This window comes from Phoxinus phoxinus (assembly GCF_949152265.1).
Source record: "Phoxinus phoxinus genome assembly, chromosome: 16".
In the NCBI taxonomy this organism is placed as follows: Eukaryota; Metazoa; Chordata; class Actinopteri; order Cypriniformes; family Leuciscidae; genus Phoxinus; species Phoxinus phoxinus.
In genome coordinates, this window is record NC_136891.1 from 23357105 (window position 1) to 23383821 (window position 26717).

The following is a 26717-nucleotide window of genomic DNA, read 5'->3' on the forward strand; positions in this document are numbered from 1 at the left end:
ATTTCTTTCCCTTTCCTGCCTTTATCTGTCTTTGACTAGGATTTCGGGAGTTCATAATACAAAGGTGGTTTTGTTTTTGTTAGTTTATTTTTCATTCTTTGATTATATCACTGTATGTGATTGTGTTTATATCTTTTAGTCCTCCACTATGGCCAGGAAGTCCACTCTTCAGAAAAAATGGAGGAGTGCTCTTACAAGGTAATATCCCTTTTTTGTTGTATCTCCAAAATTGGAGTTTTGTTGTTTTTAGTTCATGTCTATTAGCTTTGAAACCTTCTATATAGCTTTAGCAGATAGATAGGTATGATGATGATTAGCCATTCAGTCGTATCCGACTCTTGGGGATCATATCTCCAGATTCAGTCTCTCGCCATGCTCTTCGGTCTTCTGCTTCCTTTTTCAGCTGTTCTATGCCTAGGCCTCGGTCACTCTTGTTGGTGTCGAGCCACCACTTTTTTTTTGGCGGCCTCTTTTCCTTGTTCCACTAACATTGCATTTTCCAATGAAGCTGTTCGCATCACATGACCTAAGTAGATGAGCCGCAATTTTTTGTTTATTTTTTCTCAAGTGACATGTCGGGTATATTACAGTTTAAAAGTTGGGGTCAGTAAGATTTTTTTCAGCGTTTTTGTCTCTTACATCAATTATATTAGAATTTAAAAGTTCTATTTTAAACTATTATTCCTGTGATGTCACAGCTGAATTTTCAGCATCATTACTCTTCATTAGTCTTCATTGTCACATGATCATTCAGAAATCATTCTAATATGATGATTTGCTGCTCAAGAAACATTTCTGATTTATTATCAATGTTGAAAACAGTTGTGCTGCATAATAATTTTGTGTAAACCGTAAAACCTTTTTTTTTTACATTTAGATTCTTTGATAATTAGAAAGTTCAAAAGAACAGCATTAATTTGGTAGAATAAGTAGACATTTCTATATATATATATATATATATACATATTTTTACTGTCACTTTAAGTGTTAATTTCTATTTTAAAAAAATCTCTTTACAGTCCACATCTTATGGGTGAACAGAACAAATATATTGATGACTCATCCTGCACTACACAGATTTCATCCAATCAAAAGCTATCTGGAGTGAGAATGTCCCTCCTCCTAATACCTCCACCATCTAGAAAATCAAGTTCATCGCTGTGACGTAGCCTATTAGCCATGTAAAACAATTTTTTTAAAGATGACAAGTCCTTTGATATGTCCCACCCAAAGAAATATATTTCAAAACAGGAAAAAAGGGATTTCATGCAGCCTTTAAAAGTGCCTTGATTTTGATTTATAAAAAACAACCCCTCTTTATCACACAAATAGCTGCTTTGCGCCTACAGATTACCTTTGTAATGTCTTGGGAATCATTCTTTTTTTGCCACTGATTCTCTCATTTCCCACAACTGCTCCTTCATCTCTCTCTCTCAGTCCATCTGTTTCTCTCTCTTTCACTCCTGTTGGTGTCCCAGCCGTTTAAATGTCCATTCGATTCCAATCAGGGTGCTCTCTTTCCACTCCACCGCAAGCAGCTAAATGGAAGGAAATGGATACATTATCTGTCTGTAGTGGCTGCTCTCTCCTTCTCGTCTGCTCTTGATAATGGAATAATGGAGGCAGAGCTGCCTGTGAAAAGTGTCTGAGCAAGGCTATTGGCGTTTGACTGATGTGAATGTCTTGATGGCTGTCTACATAAAAGCAAAGAGCTCAGTGTGTGCGTGTGTGTGTCAAGTGGTCGACTGGACAGCCTTAGCTCAAGGCCGCTTCACTTAAGCTTGCTATAGCCAATGTCATAGTGCTTACAGTTTGTGAGTGGCTGGACACCTGTGAAGGCTGTCTAGTGTCCATTTGGCATGTCTCTTAAAGCAATAGTTCACCCAAAAATGAAACTTCTGTCATCATTTACTCTCCCTCCGGGGATTAACTGGGGAATCACTTTCCTTGTGTTTGCCTGCTGCAAAACCGGTAGTGTCAACACTATTATTGACCTTTCAACAAATCAGTTGAGCAAACATTGCATCACCTAATTAATATTGATGGTGATATGGTTTATAACGTGTTCCTCACAGTTTTCAGACCGTTCTATTGTCCAGCTCGCTCTCGTGTCGTTCCAAACCTAAATTACTTTTCTTCCATGAGATGTTCACCACAATGTTCATGCTGCTCTTTTCCATGCAAATAAATAAATAAAATTCATACACTACACCTCGAAGTCTTCTGAAGCCATACTATAGCTTTGTTTGAGGAACATCATTTTGGGTGAACTTTTTTTCTCTGGGTGATGTTCTGCAGATGTTTTAGGGCAGTGGTTCTAAACCAATCTTTAAAAATGATTTAAAATAGGCACACAAAAAAAGATGCTGCAAATCAAGAGGTAACTGACATAATATTTCTCATTTTATTTTGTTTTATTTAGGAAACGAGTTGGAAGGGTCCAAATTATCCAAAACCTGGATAAATTAGAGAGAATTTTAAAATGTGTTTTCTAGACTTCTTGGAAAAGATAAAGATATTAATAAGTCATGGCGATTTATATAAGGGAATGTATATATTTAGTTTTCTCAAGCTCTAAAATATTTTATTAGGTAGAAAATGCTATATGCGAGAAAAAATAATTCCACCACGAACTATACTGGAAATTTGGGTTCTTGTATCTTCTGTAATCACAGCAGTGTGGTCCAGTGCAATATATGTGTTTTATGGCATGAGTTGTAATTTGGGGTTTGTTTTTTGCCAGTTCCACAGAGAGTGATACAGCATAGCTCACGTGTTGCCGCTCAGGGGCTCTTTCCAGTTATCAGACCCCTTCCTTTGAGTCCTGTGAGCAAGAGGACCACCGCTGTGAGGTTAGTATCCTTCTTGGTGTTAAATAAAAATAGTTTTCTAAAGTGCTATTATGCTATTTTAATGGTTCGTGATTATGTTTTGGTGGTCTCCAACAATGTTCACATGTATTCAAGGTCAAAAAAACTTTAACTTTCTCATAATATACAAACACATCACCTAATTTCTCAAAAGATTCTGAAAACGGTTCATTCGTAGTCAGTCTCTCTAAACTCCTCCTTTCTGAGAGCCTGGTCTACTCTGATTGGTCAGATGGCCAAGTCTGTTGTGACTTATTTTACCACCCACAGCCAAACGCCCATTATCATATCTGGATTTCAGCTCTGGAGTCTTCCTCAGCACTTGTTACACGGTGATACGAAAAAAACCGATGGCGTTGGTTTTACCCTATCAATTCAAGTCCTCATTCTTTGGAAGTGCATGCAAATTGGATTTACTTTTGCAGTGCTGAAAATAGGGTCTTCTCGTCATCTCGGCAACATGAACCAAACACGTCCATGCCTCAGCTACTACTGCAGTGTTTGTGGGTCAAAGTAGACATCATTCGCGGGCAGCCAATGAAGGCCATAGGCTGGCATTATGCAAATTTATAACGTTAGTATGTAACAGGAAGTGAGACTGAAATTGCTGATGACTTGTTTAGCAGTTCAAAATCAATTATTTATTTTGGGACACAATAACTTCATTTGTGCTGTGAATTTTGACCTTTAAAACAGACCTTTTACTTGGACAGTCAGCTATATTATACACTACACGAAACATGAAACAAATACTATAGTAGTATTTAAAGGGCAACTAAACCCCTGGTCAGAGCCTGACTCCACCCACTGGCAATATTTGAAAAATGCTGGTAAAGTGGGTAGAGCCCAGTGGAGGGGGGCCATGCACCTGAGACACATCTCTCTGTAGGCAAGGGTGTGGTTAGCTGGTACCCTCTTACATCACAGGGTACCACAACTGCCAATTGGAAAATTCAACTGCAGTAGCCACCGTTCAACCTGAAGAGGGCAGCACTCGTTTTTACACCATAGAATTAAAATACTTTATACCCAAATGTCAAAAAAAATACTTGAAACAATGAACAGCATTAATAAAGCCCCATACTTACAGATCATTAACTAAAAAAAGTTGTTTTAGGGTTTAGTTACCCTTTAAATAATACCACAATAACACTGTTCTCAACTCCTTTAATTCATATAAAAGGAGCTGACAGAGGAAAATGACGCACTGAAATATACCAGACTCTCTTGGCAAAAATACATTTTGTCTTGTTTTATGCCATTGTCGTCTTGTTTTGAGCATACACCTTATTGAATTGTGTTAGATATATGCCTAAATCTACACTGTGTCATTTTTTAAGTTGATTCTTAGCAAATAATTTTGTTCTTTCAAAATTATATGTGCTCATTAATGTATAATTAGTTCTACCAACTAATCAAATATTCTCGTAGCGTACAATCTGCCATTCAGAATACATACGAGTGAGTCGCTCGAATGGCGATAAAAATAAAGATCAGATATAAGATATAATTTGCATGTTTATTTTCCGTATTTTAGATTACATCTGTCATCATCTAATGCTCACTTAAAATGAATCTGTATAAACACTAAAACAAATAACACTACATGTAATCTTTAGCAAATCTCAAAATGGAACCTACCTAAATTCAATTTATTGATTTTAATTATTAACATTTAATTTTTAATTTATTTAGAATTTTATTCAGCCATTTATTGGTTATCAGTCATAACACAACAAGTAATTTTGGTAATGGCGTCTACGTAAGTGTAATATATATTTAATAATGATTCCCTCTCTGTCCATCTTTCCAGATCAGCCCTGGGCGACTATCTGACACGGGGTAAAAACAGCCTGTACAGTGACTCTCCTCCACCCAGCGATGACCAACAGGAGGACCATACGTACAGCAGCTCCCAGTCCCCGGGCACAAAGGGGGACATTTCTTCCCCCCTCTCCTTCTGCTCCACTCAGGGTTCCCTCTCTGCCCACAGCCACGGTCAGGAGGTGACGGTCACTGAGGTCAAGGAGGAGCAAAAAGACTTCCCGCTGGACGCTTCGCCACCTCCTTCCCTGCTGCTCCAGCGCAGAAGACTGCTGTGGACCAAAGGCCACCTACGGACCCCTGTTGACACACTTCCCCTGAAGAAGAGGAGGGCGGGAAATCTCCTGGTAAAAGAGGAGGAAGATGAGGAGATGAAGGAGGCGGCGGGGTCGTTGCTTCACCTGGCTGGAGTGCACACCGGTTTGAATAAAAACGCTCAGCGTGCGTGTAAAGTTCAGAAGGAGCTGAAAGAGGAAGCCAGCGATTAGCAATGAACGAAAATCCCGTTAACACAGATCTAAATACTTCTGTTCCAGGATATCAGGTGAATTCTAGTCAGTTGTTGCAATATCAATAAAATCACTGTTGTCCCTTGTTAAATTTGATTTCCCGGGTGAAAGATTCTCATGTTCATGTTGTTTTGTGTGTGTGCATGTGTGTGTGTGTGTGTGTGTGTGTATGCGAGCGTGTTTGCGAAGAGGGAAAAAAGCCATAGTCAAATTTGGGTCATTTGAGTGAAAAATGTTTGTTTTTGAATTCATCAAGCCTACAGAAAAGTTTAAAAGAATTAATTATGTTGTAGCAATCCTTCTAGTTCACACCAGAAAGCTGAACGGAGAGATTTTCTATGCTGCTCTCAAGTGTGCCAAAGATGATATCTGTTGATGAAAGTGCAGCTAATCCATGCACACTTAGTAAGACCAGTAATAGTTTCAAAAAGTAGTGATAGGCCTACTGACCTACTGTACATGACAAAAACCATCAGATGAATATTTGGGTCAATGACATGATAGTAATTTTTCCTTGGTCCACGTCTATTGATTAATTAAAAATACATTAAAATGCAATTCACGACTAGAAAACACGTTGCATGTCTTTTTGCTGAATTCCTTTTTAAATACAATATTAGTAAAAGTAACTAATTGTGTTACTTTTAATGAAAAGTAATGCATTACATTACTTTTTCTCACCTGGGCTTCCTTGTTTGTATTTTAATAACAAAATAAAACCAAAAGTTCTATTTTTGGCAAATGTAAAGGCCCTTTCACACCAAAAGTGAATTGAATAAGCCTCAGGCTGAAGGAAATTCAAACTAACTTGCATTACTTGCCGTATTTGAAAAAGTAACTTTAAAAGTAATCTGATTGCGTAACTCGTGTTATTTGTAATGCTTTACTCCCAACACTGGAAATTAGTATGGCATTATCTTTTATTTTTTATTATTGTTTCTTAGAAATATGAAAAATTAGAAAAAATGTTTTAATAAATAGTAGCATTGTCAACGACCATTAGTTTGAACAAAACTGCTCAATAATATTTGAAAAACTTTTGTCCAAAAGTCATGTGGTGCAATAAAAAATAAATCTATCATAAAGAGAAGACCTGCAGACTTGTGACTTTGAGTCAAGGTCAGTTAAAAATTAATAATTATGAATACTTTTTATCTTGAAAAATTTATTTAATTTCTTAATAATGAATAGCGTGTATTTTCATGTACATGTACCCAAGGTGTAAGGAAATATATTATTTTTTATTCATGTTAAATTGATGGTTACACCATATGACATTTTAATATCATTAAATTTACTTTTCTTGAAAATGGTGTACGCATACAAAAAGTACATTTTCTCCTTAGCATGTTTTAAACTAGATTGTTTACAGTTCTTTATGGTGGACACTCTTATATGTCATTGACCCATTTATTTATTAAGCAGCAAATGTTTTGTGTATAATGGCCTGTGTCCAATGGATATCAAACGTAAAGGTCAAATGCAATATGCCAATTCTCTCTTAGATGTCTGGTTTTCAAAACATTTCTGGTGTTAGTTCTTATTTGAAGCACACTACAACTAATCTTTTTATGAAGCAATGTGTCAGAAATGCCTATTATTTTGCCAAAATATTGGTATGTTTAAAATTTCTTTAAATTTTTTTCATCACAATCCAAGCAATTTGTCCTATCAGGATAACACTGTAAAAAGATCCTCCCTTTTTTTCCACAAAAGGCAGTTTTTGCCTGTTTTTCAGTTATATTGCATGGGTGCTTGTACATAAGAAGAAGTATTTTCTTTTCTAAACGAAAGATCATGTAAGATAGATATTTAGCATGAGGCATGGCTTATTTTCTTACGAGAAAACAGAGAGGCGTCTCTAAAAGCGTAGGTTTCTTTCTTTACTCGTTTTTTTTTTAATCGTATCTCTCTTCTGCGGCAGACAACTCTTCCAAAGGAAGGGACTTCGTGAAAACCCATTAATGAACAGATCTGCCTTGTATTGAATATCAGGTGAAACTGATTTTGCCTTTTTCGTGGTCCTCAGTTTGGTGGTCCTTTTTCAATTCATTGATGTAAGTGTTCAAATGTTGTTATTAATCAGTGTTGGATGACCTATCACTCTGTACACCCTTTAAGGTTGTGCTTGGATGTCTGTTCTGTTCTTTTGTAATGGTTCGATACTCCGTTAAAGTCATTTGCATTGTGCAACCTGCAGCGTTGATATCATAAATTGTACTGAAATAGTTTGACAAGGAATTAGAAGTGGCTTTAGGATAGTCCCTTATTAGCGCGATACTTCGCGATCGACCATGGCTTGTCTGTTTCCTTAATATTTTGTTTTAAATTACCCATCCCTCATGAACTTGAACTCCATCTGTGAAACTGAATGTCCTGTGGTGGTGGATGAGCTTGGCTCGTCATCTGTCAGCGTCATACATATGGTGCGTTCAATGTCAGAAAGATCGCAATTATGAGTTGAACACATGATTGAACTCCACAATGTCGTAAATACAAGTGGGAAGCTCTGGATTTTCTTTAATGCTGCCTTCTCATGCTATCGGAATTATCATAAATACGAGTTTCCTAGTTAAAAATTGGACATGGTCGCCCTCTCAAGTCCTATTTACCACTGGGAAGTTTGGAGACCATTTTGATACCCAAGTTCCCGAGTTAGGCGGGCCATAAACTTTAAACATGGCGGAGGGGAGAACGATGCTGTTGACTGCAATTCATTATTAGTTTTTTCCTCAACAACATCGCCTTGTCATTAAAGTAGTGCATATTTACATAAAATATGCTTCAAATGATTATTCGTATTATACACAGTGTAAATAGCCTGTATTTGAACCAAATTCCAGCATCGTCCGTAAACTGACTATAGATGTAATTGTTATGGTTGTCAATGATTGGGATGCTACATAAAATTTTGGCTTTAAGATTTTCCCAATTGGGAAGAATTAACCCGGTGTCCTCCATGGATCCTATTCTTTCCAACAACAAAGCACTTAAATTTCGATGAGGTCGTAATCATGACGTCAGAAGTGGGAAGTAGGAAATTTCAGATAGCACGTGAAGGCAGCATGCCCCGATCTTTAGTGAAAAACGTGGCGGAAAACCACAATACTCAGGTATTTAGAGGTGACATTGTCAGGCTTATTTATTTACAACAAAATAAGCTAACCGCCTGCACAAAACATGATAGCATTGTAATATAATAATATGTAACAATAAAGTGCACAGAGCTTTATAAATTAACTAAAAACATAAAAAAGCTAAACACAACTGATGCACAATCTTTGTTCTTCAAAGACGTAGAGTTTAAAAACCTTGCTGTTGGCCTTTTTCATGCATGTGGATAATTAAGAGGTCACCGCCATCTTTCTCCGACGAAAGTGACTTGAACGCACCTGACGTTGTAAACTCGACTTCCAAACTCGTAAATTTACGACCTTCCCAGGAGGACTTGAACGCACCTCAGCATCTTTCGCGATGTTTACAATCCACTTCCGCTTTATGTATGAAACGCTTTCTGAATGTTATGCGTCCCCCGGCGGAGCGGAGCACAGATATACCGTTTTCAGTCCTTTGAAATACTCCAACACGATATATCAGCACTTTTTAAAATAGTAAAATAGGACTATTTGTCTTCGGCAGGGGGTCTAGTGATGGAGCGGCACTGTAAGGGTGAGTAGGCCTACAGTGTAAAATAAGAAACGTACGGCGAGATGGCCCTACTTTATTTGATTTGCATATATAGGCAATAAGCTGCTGCTAAGGTTTTGCTTTAAATTTATGCCAGTCCCCATGATATGCCATTTATTTGTGTGTGTCTGTGTGCGCTCGTGTCAATAAATAAATAACACGATTTGTTTTTAACTCATTTAATAGCTAAGATTCATACAAATCCATGTAAGACAAAAGGGGGAAACAAATATGCATGAATTATTTATTGGAAAACTCTCACTGCCTCTGAAATTATATGTGAAATAATATAAGGGTTTTTGTCAATGTTGTTGATGTTGTTTGTTTTTGCCAAATATGTTTTTGCCCAATATGTTTTTGCCCTTGTACTTACATAAGTCACTAGTGGTCTGATTATGATTTTAGAGCACAATGGAATCATGATGAATATGTATTCAACCAGGTCTATTTTCAATACACTCAGATGCCAATGCTGTACGAGTATAAAGCTGTCTATTTCCTTGGTGTGCAATCATATTGCCAAAGAACAATATCAAACTATTTCATCAATACATGTAAATAATCACATTGTCTATATGACAATAAATGTCACATCATGTTGTTACTTTTCCACATATTTCTCCTGAAACTTAAAATAATGTTTATGTAATGTATTGTCTTCCAGTTGCAATAATAAAAATATCAGAGTTTTAAATGAATAGTTGTTTTTATTTGGTTTTAGAGGTATAAAAACTGTTATCAGAATTTGAGTTCTACATTCCCTACAAAGTTATATAGAATAATTTAAGGATTATATGATATGATCAATTATTTTATGTATCACCACCTCGGTAAAGAAACCATTTCATTGTTGTCCTCACTTTGTCCCCTACATTATGGGGACCAAATGTCCCCGCAAAGATAAGTAATTTTTAGGTAGGGTTATGGGATGTAATATACAGTTTCTACAGTATGGAAATCATTATGTCTGAGAGTCCCGATAAAACATTGAAACCCAACGTGTGTGTGTGTGTGTGTTGTATATGGTTTATGGTTTATGAGGACAGAAATGTGTATAATGACAGGTACAGTATTGCAACATGGGTTATGCATGGCCAAATGGCTTAAAAACATACTAAACGTGTTTTTGTATTATTGGGTGGGTAGGTTTAGGGCTAGGGTTAGTGTAAGGGGATACAGTTTGTACAGTATAAAAATCATTATGTCAATGGAGAGTCCCCGTAAACCGCATGTGTGTGTGTGTGTAATTGATTTTTGGATTACCTGCAGTCTTGACTGTTCATCCCATGTTTAAGGTGACTTGATTACACTGAGCTTGGGTGTGGCTAATGGGACCCAATGATGGCTTATGCAACTGGAGCTTTATTCATAATTAAAGGCAATAGAGGCTTAATCAGCAGCCACCAGCTCCCTGTGCTCACTGGAGCCATTTCTGTTGCTATGCAACTCCAGGAGACATAAGTAGGCAATCTGTGCTTGATACATTTTATTAGTCTTTGTGTTGAGTCTTTATGAGTAAACAGGTATATCCCTTGCTTAAGGAAAATGGGACACAAATTCCTTGGCACAAAATAAATTGTGCAAATAGTGAGCGTTTAATTTCGGATTAAGCAAAATGACAAAGTGGATGAAATTAATTTAAACAGATGACACAAAATGTATAAATAAATACACTTTAAGATATTGATACTCCATATATCCCATTTATCCCCTAAAGCCAAACTGTAAAGGTGGCACAAAAGCTTCATCTGATGTTGCATTTAGGTGAATTTACAGTTTAATGCTGCTCAGAGGTGGCATAAATGCTTTTGCACAGCAATGACAGTTGCATAAATAATAATAATAAACTTTATTTTATAAAGCGCCTTTAAAAGCAGCTCCTCAAAGCGCTGTACACAATATAGAAGTATAGCCAGTAAAAATGAAAATGAAAATAAAACTAAGGTACATTTGATACTAAGGGCTGAGGTGGGTCGACTGGCATAATTGAATCTGACTTTTATGCAGCACAACATCTTTACACTTAGCTAGTTTTGAGCAGGCTGCCTTAACTCGTCTGTTCAAAGACACCTTAAAACTGAAAAAAAAAGATCTGAATGTAGACAATCCTTTCTCTGGAACGACCTGCACGACTTATAGTCAGGCAGTTCTCAAAGTCCTCAATTCCTTTATTTAAAATATTATAAATTCCTTTATTCTTGAAATAGTCATCTCCAAAAACATTGACACTGTTAGTTTTGCTATTCCAGATTATTTAAAGGTTTTGAGATGGATAGATAGATAAATAGACAGACAGCACAGACAGACATGAGATGGATAGATAGATAAATAAATAGACAGACAGACAGACAGACAGACAGACAGATATACAGATAGATAGATTAGATAGATAGATAGATAGATAGATAGATAGATAGATAGATAGATAGATAGATAGATAGATAGATAGATAGATAGATAGATAGATAGATAGATAGATAGATAGATAGCATTCCAATGTTTTAATGTTTAAAATGAATCTTAGATATTAACCAGTTGTTGCTTATGGAGTGGTACACATTGCCCTCGTGTGGTGAAAATGGTAAGTCCATTATGCTTATATTTCCAATAAAGCAAGCTTGTCAAGTTATTTTTTAATAAAAAAAAATTGACAAAGCATTGCCTAGAAGTGTGAATAATTTATAAACGCATTTTTATAACAATAGTCATTAACATTAGGATGGACATAGAAGCTAATAGGCTAGATAAAGAGGCCGGGAAATTTTGTCTCAATAATAATAATAATAATCACAAACAAGAAACGCTTAGTAATGAACAATCGTCCACGCGTAACAGTAGGTTGCTTATCTTTTTTTAATGTTGATAAACACAATGTGACTGCATTGGCTGCTTTTGGTAAAACCTCCATACTGACTCATCGTGTCGTGTTTGCGGTAAGAGCGCGCTGAAATCTCGCGATATTTCGCGCAGTGCCCGCTTGACCCTGCCCTGTGTCTCGCGCAGCTCCGTATATAAAGGCGGACGACTGGAGAAGACGGACGGCTGGGGAGCAGCAGCCCTGGGACTGTGAATAAGACCGTAAACAGCTGTGTTTTTATTTACAGAAACTTTAACCGGCAACTTTTTAAAACGTTTTAGATGTTTCCGTGCTTTTTTTAAATGATTTTTGGGGTTCTTGCTTGATACTCGCGGTGTGTTTCCCCCCTCACTGCGCTCATAATGGCGAGCTCGGCTAACTCGAACATAGTGGTAAGGATCAGACAAACGGCACTCATACTCCAAATCATCACACACGTGTCCAAGAACTGTAGTTAGACGCAGTACCAAACCCACACATTTAGCATTCGCAATAAATAAACATACTAGACACACGTACACATCAGATCTGATCCATGTGAGCTCTTTGTAGGGAAGTGTGTGAGTGTTTGCTGATAGAGATGTAACACGGCTGGATCTGCTGGGGGAAATATATCTGCTCTGATCCACTGCATACAACTTTATTACGTGTTTTAAAACGTATTTCTGTCAAACTAACACGGGCTTTGTTACATTTGGCCTCGGCCGTGTAAAAAGCTGTGTTTGATGCGAAAAATAAATTGTCGTGTAACTCGATATATTACAATTTGTTGCGAAAGCACCCTCTTTATCCGGACAAATGCATCTGAAATTAAACCAAATCACGCGTATTTTTCAAGTGAGAGGGCAGAATTGTGTTTGTTGTCCTGCGTGTTCGAACGAAAACCTTCCTACATCACATCAAAATTTATTTTAACGAGTTGTACATTTCCCCCATATTACCGAATCCCATTTATATGAGCCCAAAAATGAGCCGATAATCACTATAAAACCCGTTCGCGGAGTCCTCACTGCGGGCAAACGCTGTGTCATCATGGCTACCGTCGCTGTTCGCTGTCTGCGCTTCTGACCCTCCTTCTTTCGGGCGCCTGGTTTTATACAGCCATAGCGGCGCTCTAATATAGACTCTGGCCGGGATGGGAAGGTGCTACTCGGCGCTACGTCACGGGCTCTGCATATAAACACCAGACCGCGCTTTAAATAGTGAGCGGACGGGCCGCGCGCCACGGACAGGACGCGACACACACAACGCGAGCCTCTGCCGCTGCTTCCCCGTATTAGCTGAGGCGTATCAGCGCCATAGCGATGGTGGTTTCTCTGTGGGCAGAGCACTACGTTTGTTTGCTCGTTCCAGATTGACTTCTGCCGGAAATGCGTGTGTGTGTTTTTGTACGAATATTGTTTCTTTTCTCGGTTTCGTAGAGTGCAGTTGCCCGTGGTCGCAGTGCTACACACGCTATTTAAAGCGGGTGCGTCGCGTTCAGATCGCGACCTGCAGCAATGCACACGTTTGCTGAACCATATGTGTCTATTTATAGTGCTTCCACTCGGGTCCAGTTACCAAATGGTGATTGGGAAGTCGGACTCATGTCCGTGGGTCGGTTGAGAAACAATTCAGCGCTGTTATTTTTACGTAGTTACGTCATTCTTTGTGTTCCTAAAGCGGTTTGTTACACCCTCTTATACAAACTGTCAAATAGTCACGTGTTTAGGCACACATTACCGCTTATTACTTTCTATTACGTTTTTTAACTATTTTAACTTGCGTCACAGTTCAGTTTGTTGCAGACCTAATTTAGCACTTTAGAACCTAAATATATTTACAATAAATATTTAAATCATTCTTAAAATTGTATAATTACGTTTACAACCAATGCCAAAATCAGCTATCATATAACAAAGTTGAAAACTTTACCAGTCTGTTTTTTTTCTAACACTTCTGCTATTAGACTAGTGTGCCCGGTACACACTGTAAGATTTTGGCCTGTCCCAGACAAAAGATGACTAGTTTTGGTGATTTCTGGGGTTTTGGCTCCTAAACGGTGGTCCTACATACACTGAGAGAGGTTCAAAGATAGCCTGTAATGATTTTCAGACAGTGTCAGAAATGTATCATGATCATCTCTGTGTGTTTGTTGCTACAACCAATGTTTAGTGACTAAGTACTACTAACCAATAAAAATGCAAAATGAAATGGCATATTGATCAATGCGACATGACGCTAAAACTATTTAACTCGATCTCCATTCGCAAAATTGGCATGTTAAGTCTGGCTCTTTTTCTCCAGCCATGACACTGTCCATATACTCTACTCTTTCGCTTACTCCTTTTTTCTTTTTTTTTCAGCGCACATAACCACAATTGCCAGAGTGCGATTCATCTTGCTCAATTTGTTTACCACTAGCACATGCTGATGACATTTTACTCTTCTATACTAATGTCATAGCCTTTGATTCAATAGGTGTCGTCATTGTACAGTCTACATATGTCGTACCCAAGTTTATTAGATCCATGTCATACAGTGTGATTTGTAGTGATCTTATCGGATTGCCAAAATCTCTCAGACTGTAGCGGGCATTACAGACTTTTTGCCTCATCAGTCAATCACTGTTCACACTTCAAATCAGCTCATTCATTGATTTTCAGCTCATTACAAATCATGCAAGAGTAAGCAAGTGGAATCGAGGACTCATTCAGTCCGGTTTGTAAACAAACAGTCCAGTATTAACCAGTTCAAAAACACTTCATTTAAAAACATGCGTTCATAATATTTAGTAATTCAGTGATTAGAAGGGTTTACATTTTGTTTGCTTGCATTGTAGCCTAAACTGTATAGATCCGTAATGGAGGATGTCATCAATGAAGTCCGAGAGCTTTTCCTGGACGAGGGAGTGGACGAGCAGGTCCTGATGGAGCTTAAAACGGTGAGATGTTTGGTGTTATGATGAATCTTAATGTGCCGACCAGATCGATGGTTGATTTTAAACCCGCATCTTTCTTGTTGAGCAGCTGTGGGAGAGTAAGCTGATGCAGTCCAAGGCGGTGGATGGTTTCCATACGGAGGAGCAGCAGGTTCTGAATGCTCAACAACAGCAGCAGGCCCAACAAGCTCAGCTGACGCAGGCACAATCCCAAACGCAGCAAATGCTCCTGCCTCCAGCGCAGCAGGGTGAGGCCCGCTCTGACCTGTGTAGAAATGGAATAAGTTAAAGACTTTGTCATTGTACTGCTGTGCTAAACAATGAAATTTGATGGTGTCCCGCGTTCTCAGACATTTACATGAAATGTACAACAACAAAAAAGCCCAACAACAGGCAGTAAATATGCTGTTAATTGTCTGATTTCGCAGCTCCTCAGCAGCAGGTCATTGTTCAGGATCCTAAGATTCTCCAGCACATGAGCGCGACGGGGATGGTAAGTGTGCTTCACTTTCATGTTAGTGTTTGGAATAACAGTGCAACGGTTGGTTTCCGGTCGCTTTTTTTTTTTTTTTTTTTAAGATAACTTGCAAACCACTGAAGACTGTGAGGTTAATCGATGGTATAAGCTTTAACATGCATTATTTGAACTTATTTTTTTGGAAAATCAGCGTTTAACAATGGAATTCCCTGTCAAAACCAAAATTACCCATGATTCTGCTCAGAAATCTCCACCAATCAGAGCCTGTCACTCTCATAAAGCACTGTGACCCCCGGTTTCACAGACAAGCCTTAAGATAATCCCAGACTAAAATGCATGTTTGAGCTTTTTAAACTGGAAGCAACTTGCAATGACTCATCTTAAAATGTCAGGTGCCATTGTTTTGTCTCAAAATGCACATCAGTAATTTAAGGCACGTTTATAAAAGCTACTTAAATGTCCTGATTGAACTCGGGTCAAATCCTTGCTTAATCTAAGCCCCGTCACATGTCATGTTGTAGTAAATACAAGACAGACTCCGGCAACAAAACGATAGAGATTGCAAGATGTTTTGAAGTACCAAGTTGTGGAAAAACACAGAATTTGCATTGCTTTTCCTTGTGATCCTAACATTACGAAAGCGTGGACGTGAACTTTATTTTTAACAAAGCGACATCTACTGTTTTGTCATCAGTAATACATTACATATTTCACTTAATGTAAAACGCGACCCTGCAAATGACAATGAATAAGTTTTTCACAATCAAAAGATGAACGATGAATAGCCTATAAGAGCGACTGCGACAAACAATGGTGTATTCATTCATAACCTCTGTATACATGAAACACAGAGTTACCACAGTGATAGTTAGTAGGATAACTTGCAAAGTACTTATACTTTATTTGCCACTACCAAGATTTATAAAGCATATGTAATGCGCGTATCAAAACTATGTAACATTCTTTTGAAAACTTCTGATGTTGAAAAATCTTAACATGCGTACAATGGATGGGATGTTGAAAATTATCTTATGTAAAACTGTTACCCAATCATAGAATTAGGCCTTTACTTTCAAGTCTTTAATGCGGCCATTTCTGAGGGTCAAAAGCAGGATATAAAATGGCTTATTTCTTCTAAAATAGGATGTTTTTTTTAATGTAAAAATCATGATAACTTAAGTGGACCTCCAGAGAAGATTATACACATTTTTAAAAATGCAGTTCATTACTCCTTTTAAAGTTGTTAATTACACAGTCTTTGTCTGATATTTCATCTACCAGTACTTCCAATCCTAATTTTGTGATCATCCTGTCGCTTGTTGGTTTGGTTCATGCCATATAACTCTTTATTTTTATGGCTTGGTTGAATTCTATTGTAGAATGAGGTCTGTTATTTCTTGATAACACACCGCTGCTAAGAATAACACACCGTTGCCATGAAAAACAGAGCGTTGCCATGGACACGGTGTTCTTTAGCGGAAGCAATACAATCGTTTTTAATTCAATAAACTCCTTTTTAAATCAATATTTTGTCACATTTTTGATTTATTTGGTAGGTAGCCATGTAATAAGCAGGATAATGTATAGCGAGGCTGTTGTTATAGCGAATACAACCCCTTCAGGCTGATTCAAGACCCCTCCGCTTCGCGTCAGGTTGTATTCGCTATAAAAACCGCCTCGCTATACATTATCCCTTACTTATAAGCTTCTTTAAAATCCCTATGGGTAATGTTTGCAGAATCAAGGCCACTGAAACAATGCTACTTGCCAGATAAGTCACTGTTACTCAAATCCAGAAATCTGCCAGTCCCATTAAAAATGAATGACTTGATGCCTGTATAAATGAACACCCCTTTAAGATCGGTGTCAATGCCAGCAGGAGAGCAGATGGAATGAGGGAGGAGTTTTCCTGGAAAATGGTTTAGACAGAGCTGGGGACTTCAAATTAGATTACACGGCAAATTCCAGTGAAGGATATTGTTCTCTCTCTCTCACTCCTGCTCTACCTGATCATTAATGTATGTGTGTGTCCTCTGTGGATTCAATTCCTGTTTCAATCTCCTGTTCCACTAGAGTGCAGCAGCCACAGCAGCAACTTTGGCTTTACCCACAGGTGTAACACCATTTCAGCAACTCATCACGCCTCAGGGTAAGACATTACACTCTGACACGTGTCCCGTAAGGCAATGGTTCTCAACCAGGGGGCCTCGGCAAACTTCCAAGAAGCCTCAAGGTGACTTAAAATGCCTTAAAATAAGGTCAAACAAAGTATATTCACACCAAAACGTGCTACAATGTATTTCAGTTATTTCAATCCATGGACGCACCTAATTTCTGTAAAAATAAAAGGGAGGCATCTGGAAGGTTGAGTACCACTGCCGTATGGAGACATGTTGTTTTTTCGTTAGAGCTGGCAATTGATTTAAAAAGGTTACACAATTATGTAACAGTAGTTTTTGAACAACTGTGTCTGCATAATTAGTTTAACACATACGTGTGTATATGTGTGTGTATTATCTATATATTGTATTTAGCAAATATGCAACTTATTTTTTTTTTTTTTTAATTTATAGTAGATTTTTACATGTGACATGCAGTGTTCCAATTCTCTACTCATGCCTGTTTCGCTTGTGTGTAATATTTGGCTACGTTCAGACTGTCAGTCCTAATCAGATTTTTTTTTACATATTGATTGAAATCCGATCAGATTTAGCAAGTGTGAACAGCAAAAATGAAGAAATGTTTTTAGTTTTTTTGCAAATCCGTTTCGATCTACATTCTTATGTGGTTTGAAAGCCTATTCATATCGCATTTCTGTAAATCCGTTTCAGTCTGACTGCTCTGATCAGATCTCGGATGGTTTGTGACTTTCTCACGCCACATAAAACGTAAACGTCAGACGTTGTTATAGGAAACCTTCTGAAAGTTGCTGCAGAAACAAGGTTGTGTTGCAAAGTGCCAGACTAGCAGAAAGTGACTGTATAACGGAGACATGTTTTGAGACCAGCGGAGTCGACCGCACGGAATAAAGCCGCTCATACCAGCGTCCGATGTTTCTGCCGCTGCCTCTGAAGAAGCAGTAGTCCAATGCGGCGGATACAGATTGTCATGTTGTAAATCAGACAACATCTGTATTGGAAACCCCTCCATGTTGTCTAACTACCACAGAACCCAATGCAGATATTTCAGAAAATTAAAGTGCGGCACGGATACAAATTGGATCTGAACAATTACAATACACAATGTGGACGTCAATCATTTTAGATCGGATTACAATCAGATACACAAAATAATCAGATTTTGACTGACAGTGTGAACGTAGCCTTTATTTTTATTACCGGTATATAATAAGAACAAAAAACTGCTAATACTTTTTGGGTAACTCTTTACAATAAGTTTCATCTGACATTAGTCAACATTAACAATTAACAATACTTCTATAGCATTTATTAATCTTAATATTAATTGAACAAACAATATTTTTTTTACTAGCTAACATTAACAGATTAATAAAATGCTACCTGTCATTTTATGCAGTGTCATTGAAGTCACTGTGAAATCTAAATTTACTTCTGAATTCAGTTTTTATTTTATGGAATGTTGCCGTGTTCAATATAAATAATTTATCCACACACATAATTTTATAAAATAAAGGAAAAGTGTCCTCTGTGTGATCCAGTGTGAGGGCTGGGCAAAAAAAGTTGACGGGTGGTCATAAGAGTTTCAATCAACCGGTCTCTTAGAGAAAATAAAAGCCCCTATAGTTTGCAACGCCCACATTGTATGATCCAATCAAACTTTAAAGGGGAACTGAAACGAAATAGGAAGTAAAGGTGATATAACAGATGTGTTATCATTATTTGTGGTAGGGCACTTAAAACTGCTGAAGTAGTAACAAGGGGGAAAAACGGTGATATTAGTAGTTTTGTTAGGGCGCAGCCATGTTGAACTTCACCGGTCTGTGACGTCACTGGCATGGTAGGCTACCTTGACAGCTCCAGCAAAATGGCATCTCAAGAGCATGTTCAAAAATTGTGATCTGTCCAACAAGCGAATGGAACACCTTCAATGCCATCAAGGACCTGTTTGCAAAATGACTGTGGCATAAATCTGACCACGGCGGGTCCTATAAACAAGTTCCACTCACCTTCATTGTTATCGTGATCTTCACCGTAGATCACCTTGCTAAATTAATCCGACATCGAGGATGCTATCCGATATAAGCAATATCCATTGACGACACCCGCAAGATGCTTGTTAGTGTGATTTCAGCCGCATTCAAACTGTGTATGAGACGCGGCGGCACTCCTTGCCTGTTTAAATTTGACGAGCGCAAACGCCTAAACGCAATGCACAGACAGTCACCTGTCACAGCGCATGCACTAAACTAAATTCACTATCGTTTTATTGCATTTAAAGTGTCAAAAACATAAGGGTCACATAAACAGTTGGTTTTGTGTTAAGTTAATGTTAACATCTGTAAGAAATGGTGTATGTGTATCAGTATATTCTATCCCTGTATTACTGTAGTTCTTAAAGTGACAGCAGTCTATATAAGAATCGGTATACGTTTCATTCATACAGTGAAGAATATGCAGTTTTATTATTTCATTTGATGATTAAATGCTGTTTATAGTATTAACTTGTACAGTTCCCTGTCCATACTGTTAAAATGAGTCAGTTCAGTCAGAGTAGCAGTAGAGTAGCCTGACATAACGATAGTAGCCTACACAGTGGTACCATGCCAGTGACGTCATCGAACACTGCTGCGCTCCGATAACAACAAATGTAAATTTCAGTATTGGGGAAAAACTTAATACGTTATGTTTAATATTATTTTTGAATTAATGTTTAAAAATTTTATAACCAACATGTTATCAAATTATATTTTGTTCGTTTCAGTTCCCCTTTACTGCATGTTAACACACAAAGTTTGAAAGCCCTAAAAAGCGTGTCTCTGTTGGCTGTGCAGGTCAGATCCTGCAGGTGGTCCGAGCTGCCAATGGAGCTCAATACATCATCCAGCCTCAGCAGCAGATGGTGTTGCAGCAGCAGGTCCTGCCCCAGATGCAGGCTGGAGGTGTACAGGCCCCCGTCATACAGCAGGTCTGTGCTTCATACCTCCCCCTCTCAGTGCCAGCAGTGACTCATTTGTTCTAGTCCGGTCACTGGATCCTGCAGGGTGTGTTGTGACGCCGTCTGCACATGTACGTGTGCGACTTGTTTCACCGTGTCAGCAGAGGTCCTTATCATAGCTAGCCAATGCAAGAGGCCTGTCAGCTCTCTGGTTTGTTTAAATGATAAATATCAAAAGTGATGGAGGACCGCTCACAGGAAGAGATCTGGTGGAAGGAGAGCAGGTTTAGCTGATGCAGTGGCTGGTTTATGAACATAATTTATAGAAAAACCGCAGCTGTGGTTGAAAAAGCTGGCGATATTAAAGGTATGGTCCGGAGTAAAATCAACCTAGGGTCCTTTGCACCATGACCTCGAGCCACTTTTCTCAACTCACAGAAGTGACGTCAACGTCTGGTTTAGCAGTAGCATAACCCATCAGGCAAGTGTTATTTTAATGAACTTAAGATGTACTTACAAACTTTCCAATGCCTCGTTTTATGAGTACAGAACATATTTGCACTACTATAGAAGTTTGGTACCATTCTGGACATTATTAATGTAGTAATTTACGAGATGCATATTTGTTTGGCTTGAGGTCGTGGTGCAAAGGACCCTAGGTTGATTTTACTCCGGACCATCCCTTTAAGTTTTACAAATTGATCTTAAATGTACAGTAAAAGACTATTTAACTCAGAATGTTAATATACCAAGGTACTGAAATGGTTTGTTCCTCGTGTAATATTTTGACAGCCACCATAAAAAGTACTTTTTTTTTTTTTTTTTATAAAAAATAAGTTTGTGATATATATATATATATATATATCTTTACTCTTTTACTTACAAAATAAGTATGTTTTTAATGTTATACTGATTTGTTTTTTGCTTTTTTTTACTTGTGTGGTGAAGTCATGTAATACTTTATTTACTTACAAGTATAATAATTTATTATACTTGTAAGTTTTAGCTTTTTTTACTCGTGTACATAAAAACAAGTAGCCTAAATAAACCGCAGTTACACGATTGGCCCGATTCACAACGATCACGTGTGTTTCGAGTTTATTCTGACTTATTCCGCTCTGCTGATCCTCACAAACTTGTTTTTATAACGGTAAAAACTCTTTTCATGTAACCGTGTTATAATGTCATGTTTTTCAAAATAGATAAAACAGATCAAAAATAGACCCACTTTATTTGCATTAAAATACTATAGGCTTATGTTGAACTAGTACACATGGCTCTGTATTAAGCAGTACATAAAGTATTGAATGAACAGTGTTTCTGTTCCTTCTTGAAAACATCTGAAACCTCTGTGTTTTATGCATTTAATCCACTTCATATATGACAAAGTACGCAAACACATTTTTGAGTCACTACGGGAAGCAGAAAGTGTCCCCGACTTCACATTTCTGTTTTCAGCTCCTCCCCAAATGCAACCGGTGGATCTCGCCCGTCAGGGGATGCCTAGTATAGTTCAGCTCAAACACACCTAATGTGTCTCTCTCTCTCTCTCTCTCTCTTCATGCAGGTGTTGACTCCTATTCAGGGAGGCCTTTCTCAGCAGACCGGAGTCATCATCCAACCACAGCAGATTGTCCTTACAGGAAATAAAGTACAGCAGAACACTCAGGTCAGCGCAACCTCATGCCTCTGGGATGATACTGATGAATGTGTGCGGGAGTGTGTATTGAGAAGTCGTGCGTGTGTTTAGGTCATGCAGGCAGCAGCGATGGCGGTCCAGCAGGCACAGGGTGCTGCGCAGATTCAGGCTCAGGCTCAAGCGCAGCCGCCCCAACAACAGACACAGCAGCAACAGGCCTCGCAGCAGCAGCAGCCTCCCATGATGCTCCAGGTGGACGGAGCAGGAGACACGTCCTCGGAAGAGGACGAAGAGGAGGAGGACGAGTATGATGAGGACGAGGATGAAGACAAGGAGAAAGATGGAGGCGAGGATGGCCAAGTGGAGGAGGTACGCACTGGACAAGAGCGCTTTTGGTTCTGATCCTAGACCGGTCTTGTTTTTTGTAATTTTTTTACCGTTCTGACTTTTAATTCAGGAGCCGTTAAACAGTGGGGATGATGTCAGCGATGAGGAAGACCAGGAGCTGTTCGACACCGAGAACGTGGTAGTTTGCCAATATGACAAGGTTAGTTTTTTGTAGGTAACTTGTTACCTCTCTTGCTAGTTTGGAATAATTATCTTATATTTCTGGAAGTGTTAAAAGTGTTTTCAGGCTCCCAAAACAGTTTTTAGTTAAACAACACTAAAATCATGTTAAATAATTAAGTGTCCGTCACAATACTGGAATTTCTATCTTCGATACCTTGGAAAAAAATATTGTTATTCGATACCACAGGGAAATATTTTTTTATCTAATATTTTGATAATTTGGGTAATTTTGTTGCAACCGCTTACACACCGCAATAAGCCATGAAAAAGTAAATTTGGTACTGTTGAGCTGTTTGAGGGGTGGTGGCTTTATGAAAGTTCCACTTATCAGTGGTTTTAGTGTGAGCGTGAAACCTGTGGGAATGAGAAATTATGCACAATACCCACAACCCCGCACCAAAATTCAGGACCTGTAACACCAACACTATTCAATGTGTGTATCAAACTGTCAATTCGCCATCGGAAAGCAGAGAGCATGAGAACGCACAGCTGGTTTTGGTGTATTGATACTGCAGAAAATGAGTATTGGTATTGTTTAGAATATTTTAGTATCGAAATGTCGACAATTTTTGACAGCACATGATTTAATGAGTGAAATTAGACATTGCATAGGAAAAAGTGAATTAGAACTTTATCATAATACAGTTTATTTGCATGTCTAGCAATCTTATGCAAAAAGAATAACATGATTTTGCAAGTGAAATTTGACATTGCATTGGAAACTTTTATTAAACAAATTACACCAGTAGACATTTAATTCAAAAAATCCTTATTTTTTCACCCCTTGTTTTTAATTTTTCAAACGAAATTCATTCATCTTTTGCTTCAGATCCACAGGAGTAAGAACAAATGGAAATTTCACCTGAAAGACGGGATCATGAATCTGAACGGGCGGGATTACGTGTTCTCCAAAGCCATTGGAGATGCAGAGTGGTAAAAAGAGGAACGAAACCCAAAACTGTCTACACTTAAGGCAAGACACATCAAGACCTGAAACTATGTATCAGGGGATTCCCACTTCGGGGGGCTGAAGAGTAACGTCCCAATGCTACTGTGCTGTTTGAGTGATATCTGCACAAAATAATGTGCCATCCAAGAGATTCCCCCCTCCCCCCTTTTAAAGATGGCCCTTTTACCTGTAGAATTTCACAGGAGACCATAACTTAACTTTTAGAACAATATTCTTGCCCCTCAGATGTATGAAAATATATTAGGCGCAGGGAGCCAATTGTAGCGCCTGGCGCTAACTTAAGTCGACTCTGGTGTGTTAAGACGGCCTTTTAACTGCAACCGTGCGTGTTTGTTGGTGATTTCCGTAGCTAGATCAGCCATCTGAATCCTGTGTAACGCGAACGGTCCGACACGAGGACTACTCCATCACCATTTGCCACCTTATACAAACACTAAGACGAGCAACCAAGAACTGTGTTCCAGTAATTTCCTTTCATATTTGCGATGTTTTTAGACCTTTGTATGTTTAACAGCAGAGATACCAATGAAAACAGGCGAGTTAAGTGTAACGTTGTCGATCTCACTAAATGTGTTGACGTTTGATGTTTGTATGTCTGTCATGGATTTTTCTAACTCTGGCTAAAGATCTGCTCTGTCAGTATGATGCATGTTTTTGGGCAGTGCATCACGGAGCTTGCGTCGTCCCGCGTGTGTTCGTGTGCAATTATTGGTGTCAATGAAGTGCTCGGTCAGACCACCCTTCCTACTTTACTTGCGGTCAGGCTTCTTTTACACATTTGTAGTTCGTATTTATTCCTGAAGCTCAGGCAGCATCATATTTTTGGGGGGATGAAACCGAACTGTGCTCTTAATGAAAGAAGTGCTCCTCTACTGAGGAGGATTTCAACCTGATTCTGTGCATTGTGGAATTTTTTTTTTCTTTGTCCCTCCATTTTGTTTTATAATATTTAGTCTGACTTTTTAAAGCCGTGCCCTAATACAGTCTGAGAAATGACAGATTGTGTCGTTCTGTGTCCGTATGTTCAGCAGTTGAAAGTATTGACATGTTTTGTTGTTCATGCTAAAATTGTTCGACGAAATGGCTTGGACTAGTTGGGGCTTTTTTAATTTTATTTTAGTGTAGTTCATCTTTACGCTCCTTGTTTGTGCCTTTCAGATTTATTTTAGATATCAGGTCTTGTCTAAAGGGGAAGAGCCTTTAACAAATCCTACAAACTGTACATTTGGCTTTGTGTTTCTAATGGTAAATAAAGAATACTCAGAACTACTGTCATGTGAGGGAACTTCATGTATGTTCATTACTGTTTTACCAATCAAACTGCTCTGTCTCTGATTCTCATCTCTATGAAGGTTGTGTTATGTTAGTAGAGATCTTTAGTGTTTTGTTTTATTATTTTTTTTGCCTTTGCTGAACTTTATTAAAAGCACTATTAAAATTGACTGAGTAACATTGGCCTTTTGCAACTTGTCTCCTGCTGATCGATTAACTTTTTACTGCAGACCTATAATGAACTATTCATCACTGCACGTTATTTTAAAGTATCTTAATATATATATATATATATATATAAAATTGTCCAATTTTAGAAATGTATCCACTTCAACTTTTTTTCCCTTTGTCATGTAGGTTGTGTGGATTATGGAAAGTAGCCAAATGATTTTAAACTGCTTTAGGTTTGGCTTCAATCCCTCACTTTATACAATCCTGTATGTGTGTATATATATATATATATATATATATATATATATATATATATATATATATTCCTTCCTTAAGTTTGGGGTCTGCAAGATTTCTTTTAATGTTTTTGAAAGGTCTCATGGTCACCAAGGCTGAATTTATTTGATCACAAATACAGTAAAAAGTGTAATAGAGATTTATTCCTGTGATCAAAGCTGTATTTTCAGCATCATTACTCCTGTCTACTCCAGTATGTCCAGGAATGAAGCTTGATTATCTTTGTTTCTTTTTGCAGCAGATGATCTTCCTGAATGCCACTAGGTGGTGATATTCCCTATAAAAGAAAAAAGTTGCTGCCTTTAAGTATAATCAACTTGGATGTTAAAGGCATTTCAACTTAAATTACATTAACTGTTAAAAATCTTGTATAACTTATAAAAAGTTAAGTAATTTTTAACCTTTTTTGAGTTAAATGTAAAAACACTTTATTACTACATCATATAATTTTTACAGTGTATTAACGGTTGACCGTGTTTGAAATAAAATATAGCATATGTCACTTTGAAGTACTGACTAGTTCTAGTCGGTAGTATATCTATCTATAGATTAACACTCAGCTTTGCAAACTGCAGCAATATTGATGATGATTGGTGGAGAGAAAGGTGGGTTAAAAGCCTTTATTTTAGTTGGAACAAACCATTGAGGGAGTAGCCCTAAAAATGAAGTTTCTCTTTTTGGGCTTTTTAATTTCGTCTTCTCATACTTACATTAACTTCTTTCCCAGGCAGGTCATAAATGCTTCATCTGCAGTAAAACCCTCACTCCACTCCAGTTCCACACCTCCCTTCTCCTGAATCAGCAGTTTTCTGCTGCAGGTCTACAGCGTTGCCCACTGAGGTTGATTGAGCACCATATCAGCACACGTCTCTCACTCTCCCATGGGTCCTCTTTCCTCAATCACTTTGTCTATGTGGCTTTTTCCTCGAATTTTCAATCGTGATCCATGTCCTTATACCTATAACTTCCTTCACCCCATCCATTCCCCTCCTCTGAGGTCACGATGCCACACAAGTCTTCGTATATTCACCATCTGGGTTTACATGCCTCATCAATCTTCACACACACTCCATTAGGCTTCTAATGGAGAGTACAGCTGTGTTGATGCCTCGGTTTCATGTGATTTTTACACCTACAACACCATCAGCCGATTATAATGTCTCCCACTCTTTAATATAGGTATGTTATGGTGTGTTTGAGGAAAGTACAGCGGTAGCCCTGAGCTTTTATATTTATCACTATTTACACCCACTTTACAGCTCTTCAGTGTCCTTTGACACTCTGGCAGGTTGTTCACATGTATAGTGCTGTGTGTTGAAGTGTGTTTTTGCACGTGGACATCCTGACAGTCCAATCCTAGTGTGCATTATTGAATACACACGTAACACAATAGTTATGCAATGGAGGAATCTTTGCGTGTTCACAGTTGAACAAACTTGAAACCCTTGCGGAATCCGCATGGTGAATGTTTAGCCTCTGAAAATCCAGATCGCATGGATGCCTGCTGAGATGGTATAAGGTAAATGACTGCACCCTAAAGATAACTCACAATTGTGAGATATAAATTCTGAGGGGAA

General features: G+C 38.2%; 2 protein-coding genes across 15 annotated transcripts in view; both read left to right on the forward strand.

Moving 5' to 3' along the window:
- The window catches only part of ches1 (checkpoint suppressor 1), a 63244-nt gene extending 53663 nt beyond the window's left edge, over nucleotides 1-9581 (forward strand). For 13 of the 14 annotated variants that reach the window (XM_079584308.1, XM_079584304.1, XM_079584309.1 and 10 more), the window contains 3 exons: nucleotides 140-198; nucleotides 2744-2852; nucleotides 4684-9575. In XM_079584308.1, coding sequence (XP_079440434.1) covers nucleotides 140-198; nucleotides 2744-2852; nucleotides 4684-5182 — 667 coding nt within the window. In that variant the 3' untranslated portion in view covers nucleotides 5183-9575. Of the gene's footprint in view, nucleotides 1-139; nucleotides 199-2743; nucleotides 2853-4683 lie in introns of all 14 variants that reach the window. The other variant, XM_079584298.1, reaches the window with a different exon arrangement.
- A 2252-nt stretch (nucleotides 9582-11833) lies between these two features.
- On the forward strand, nucleotides 11834-24842 carry gtf2a1 (general transcription factor IIA, 1). The gene is made up of 10 exons (XM_079584671.1): nucleotides 11834-12139; nucleotides 14569-14670; nucleotides 14756-14915; nucleotides 15096-15160; nucleotides 17219-17294; nucleotides 20118-20251; nucleotides 21789-21890; nucleotides 21972-22229; nucleotides 22318-22407; nucleotides 23260-24842. Exons 1-10 carry the CDS (start codon nucleotides 12110-12112, stop codon nucleotides 23365-23367), a joined length of 1125 nt encoding a protein of 374 aa, XP_079440797.1. The 5' UTR covers nucleotides 11834-12109; the 3' UTR covers nucleotides 23368-24842.
- The last annotated feature ends 1875 nt before the right edge of the window (nucleotides 24843-26717 follow it).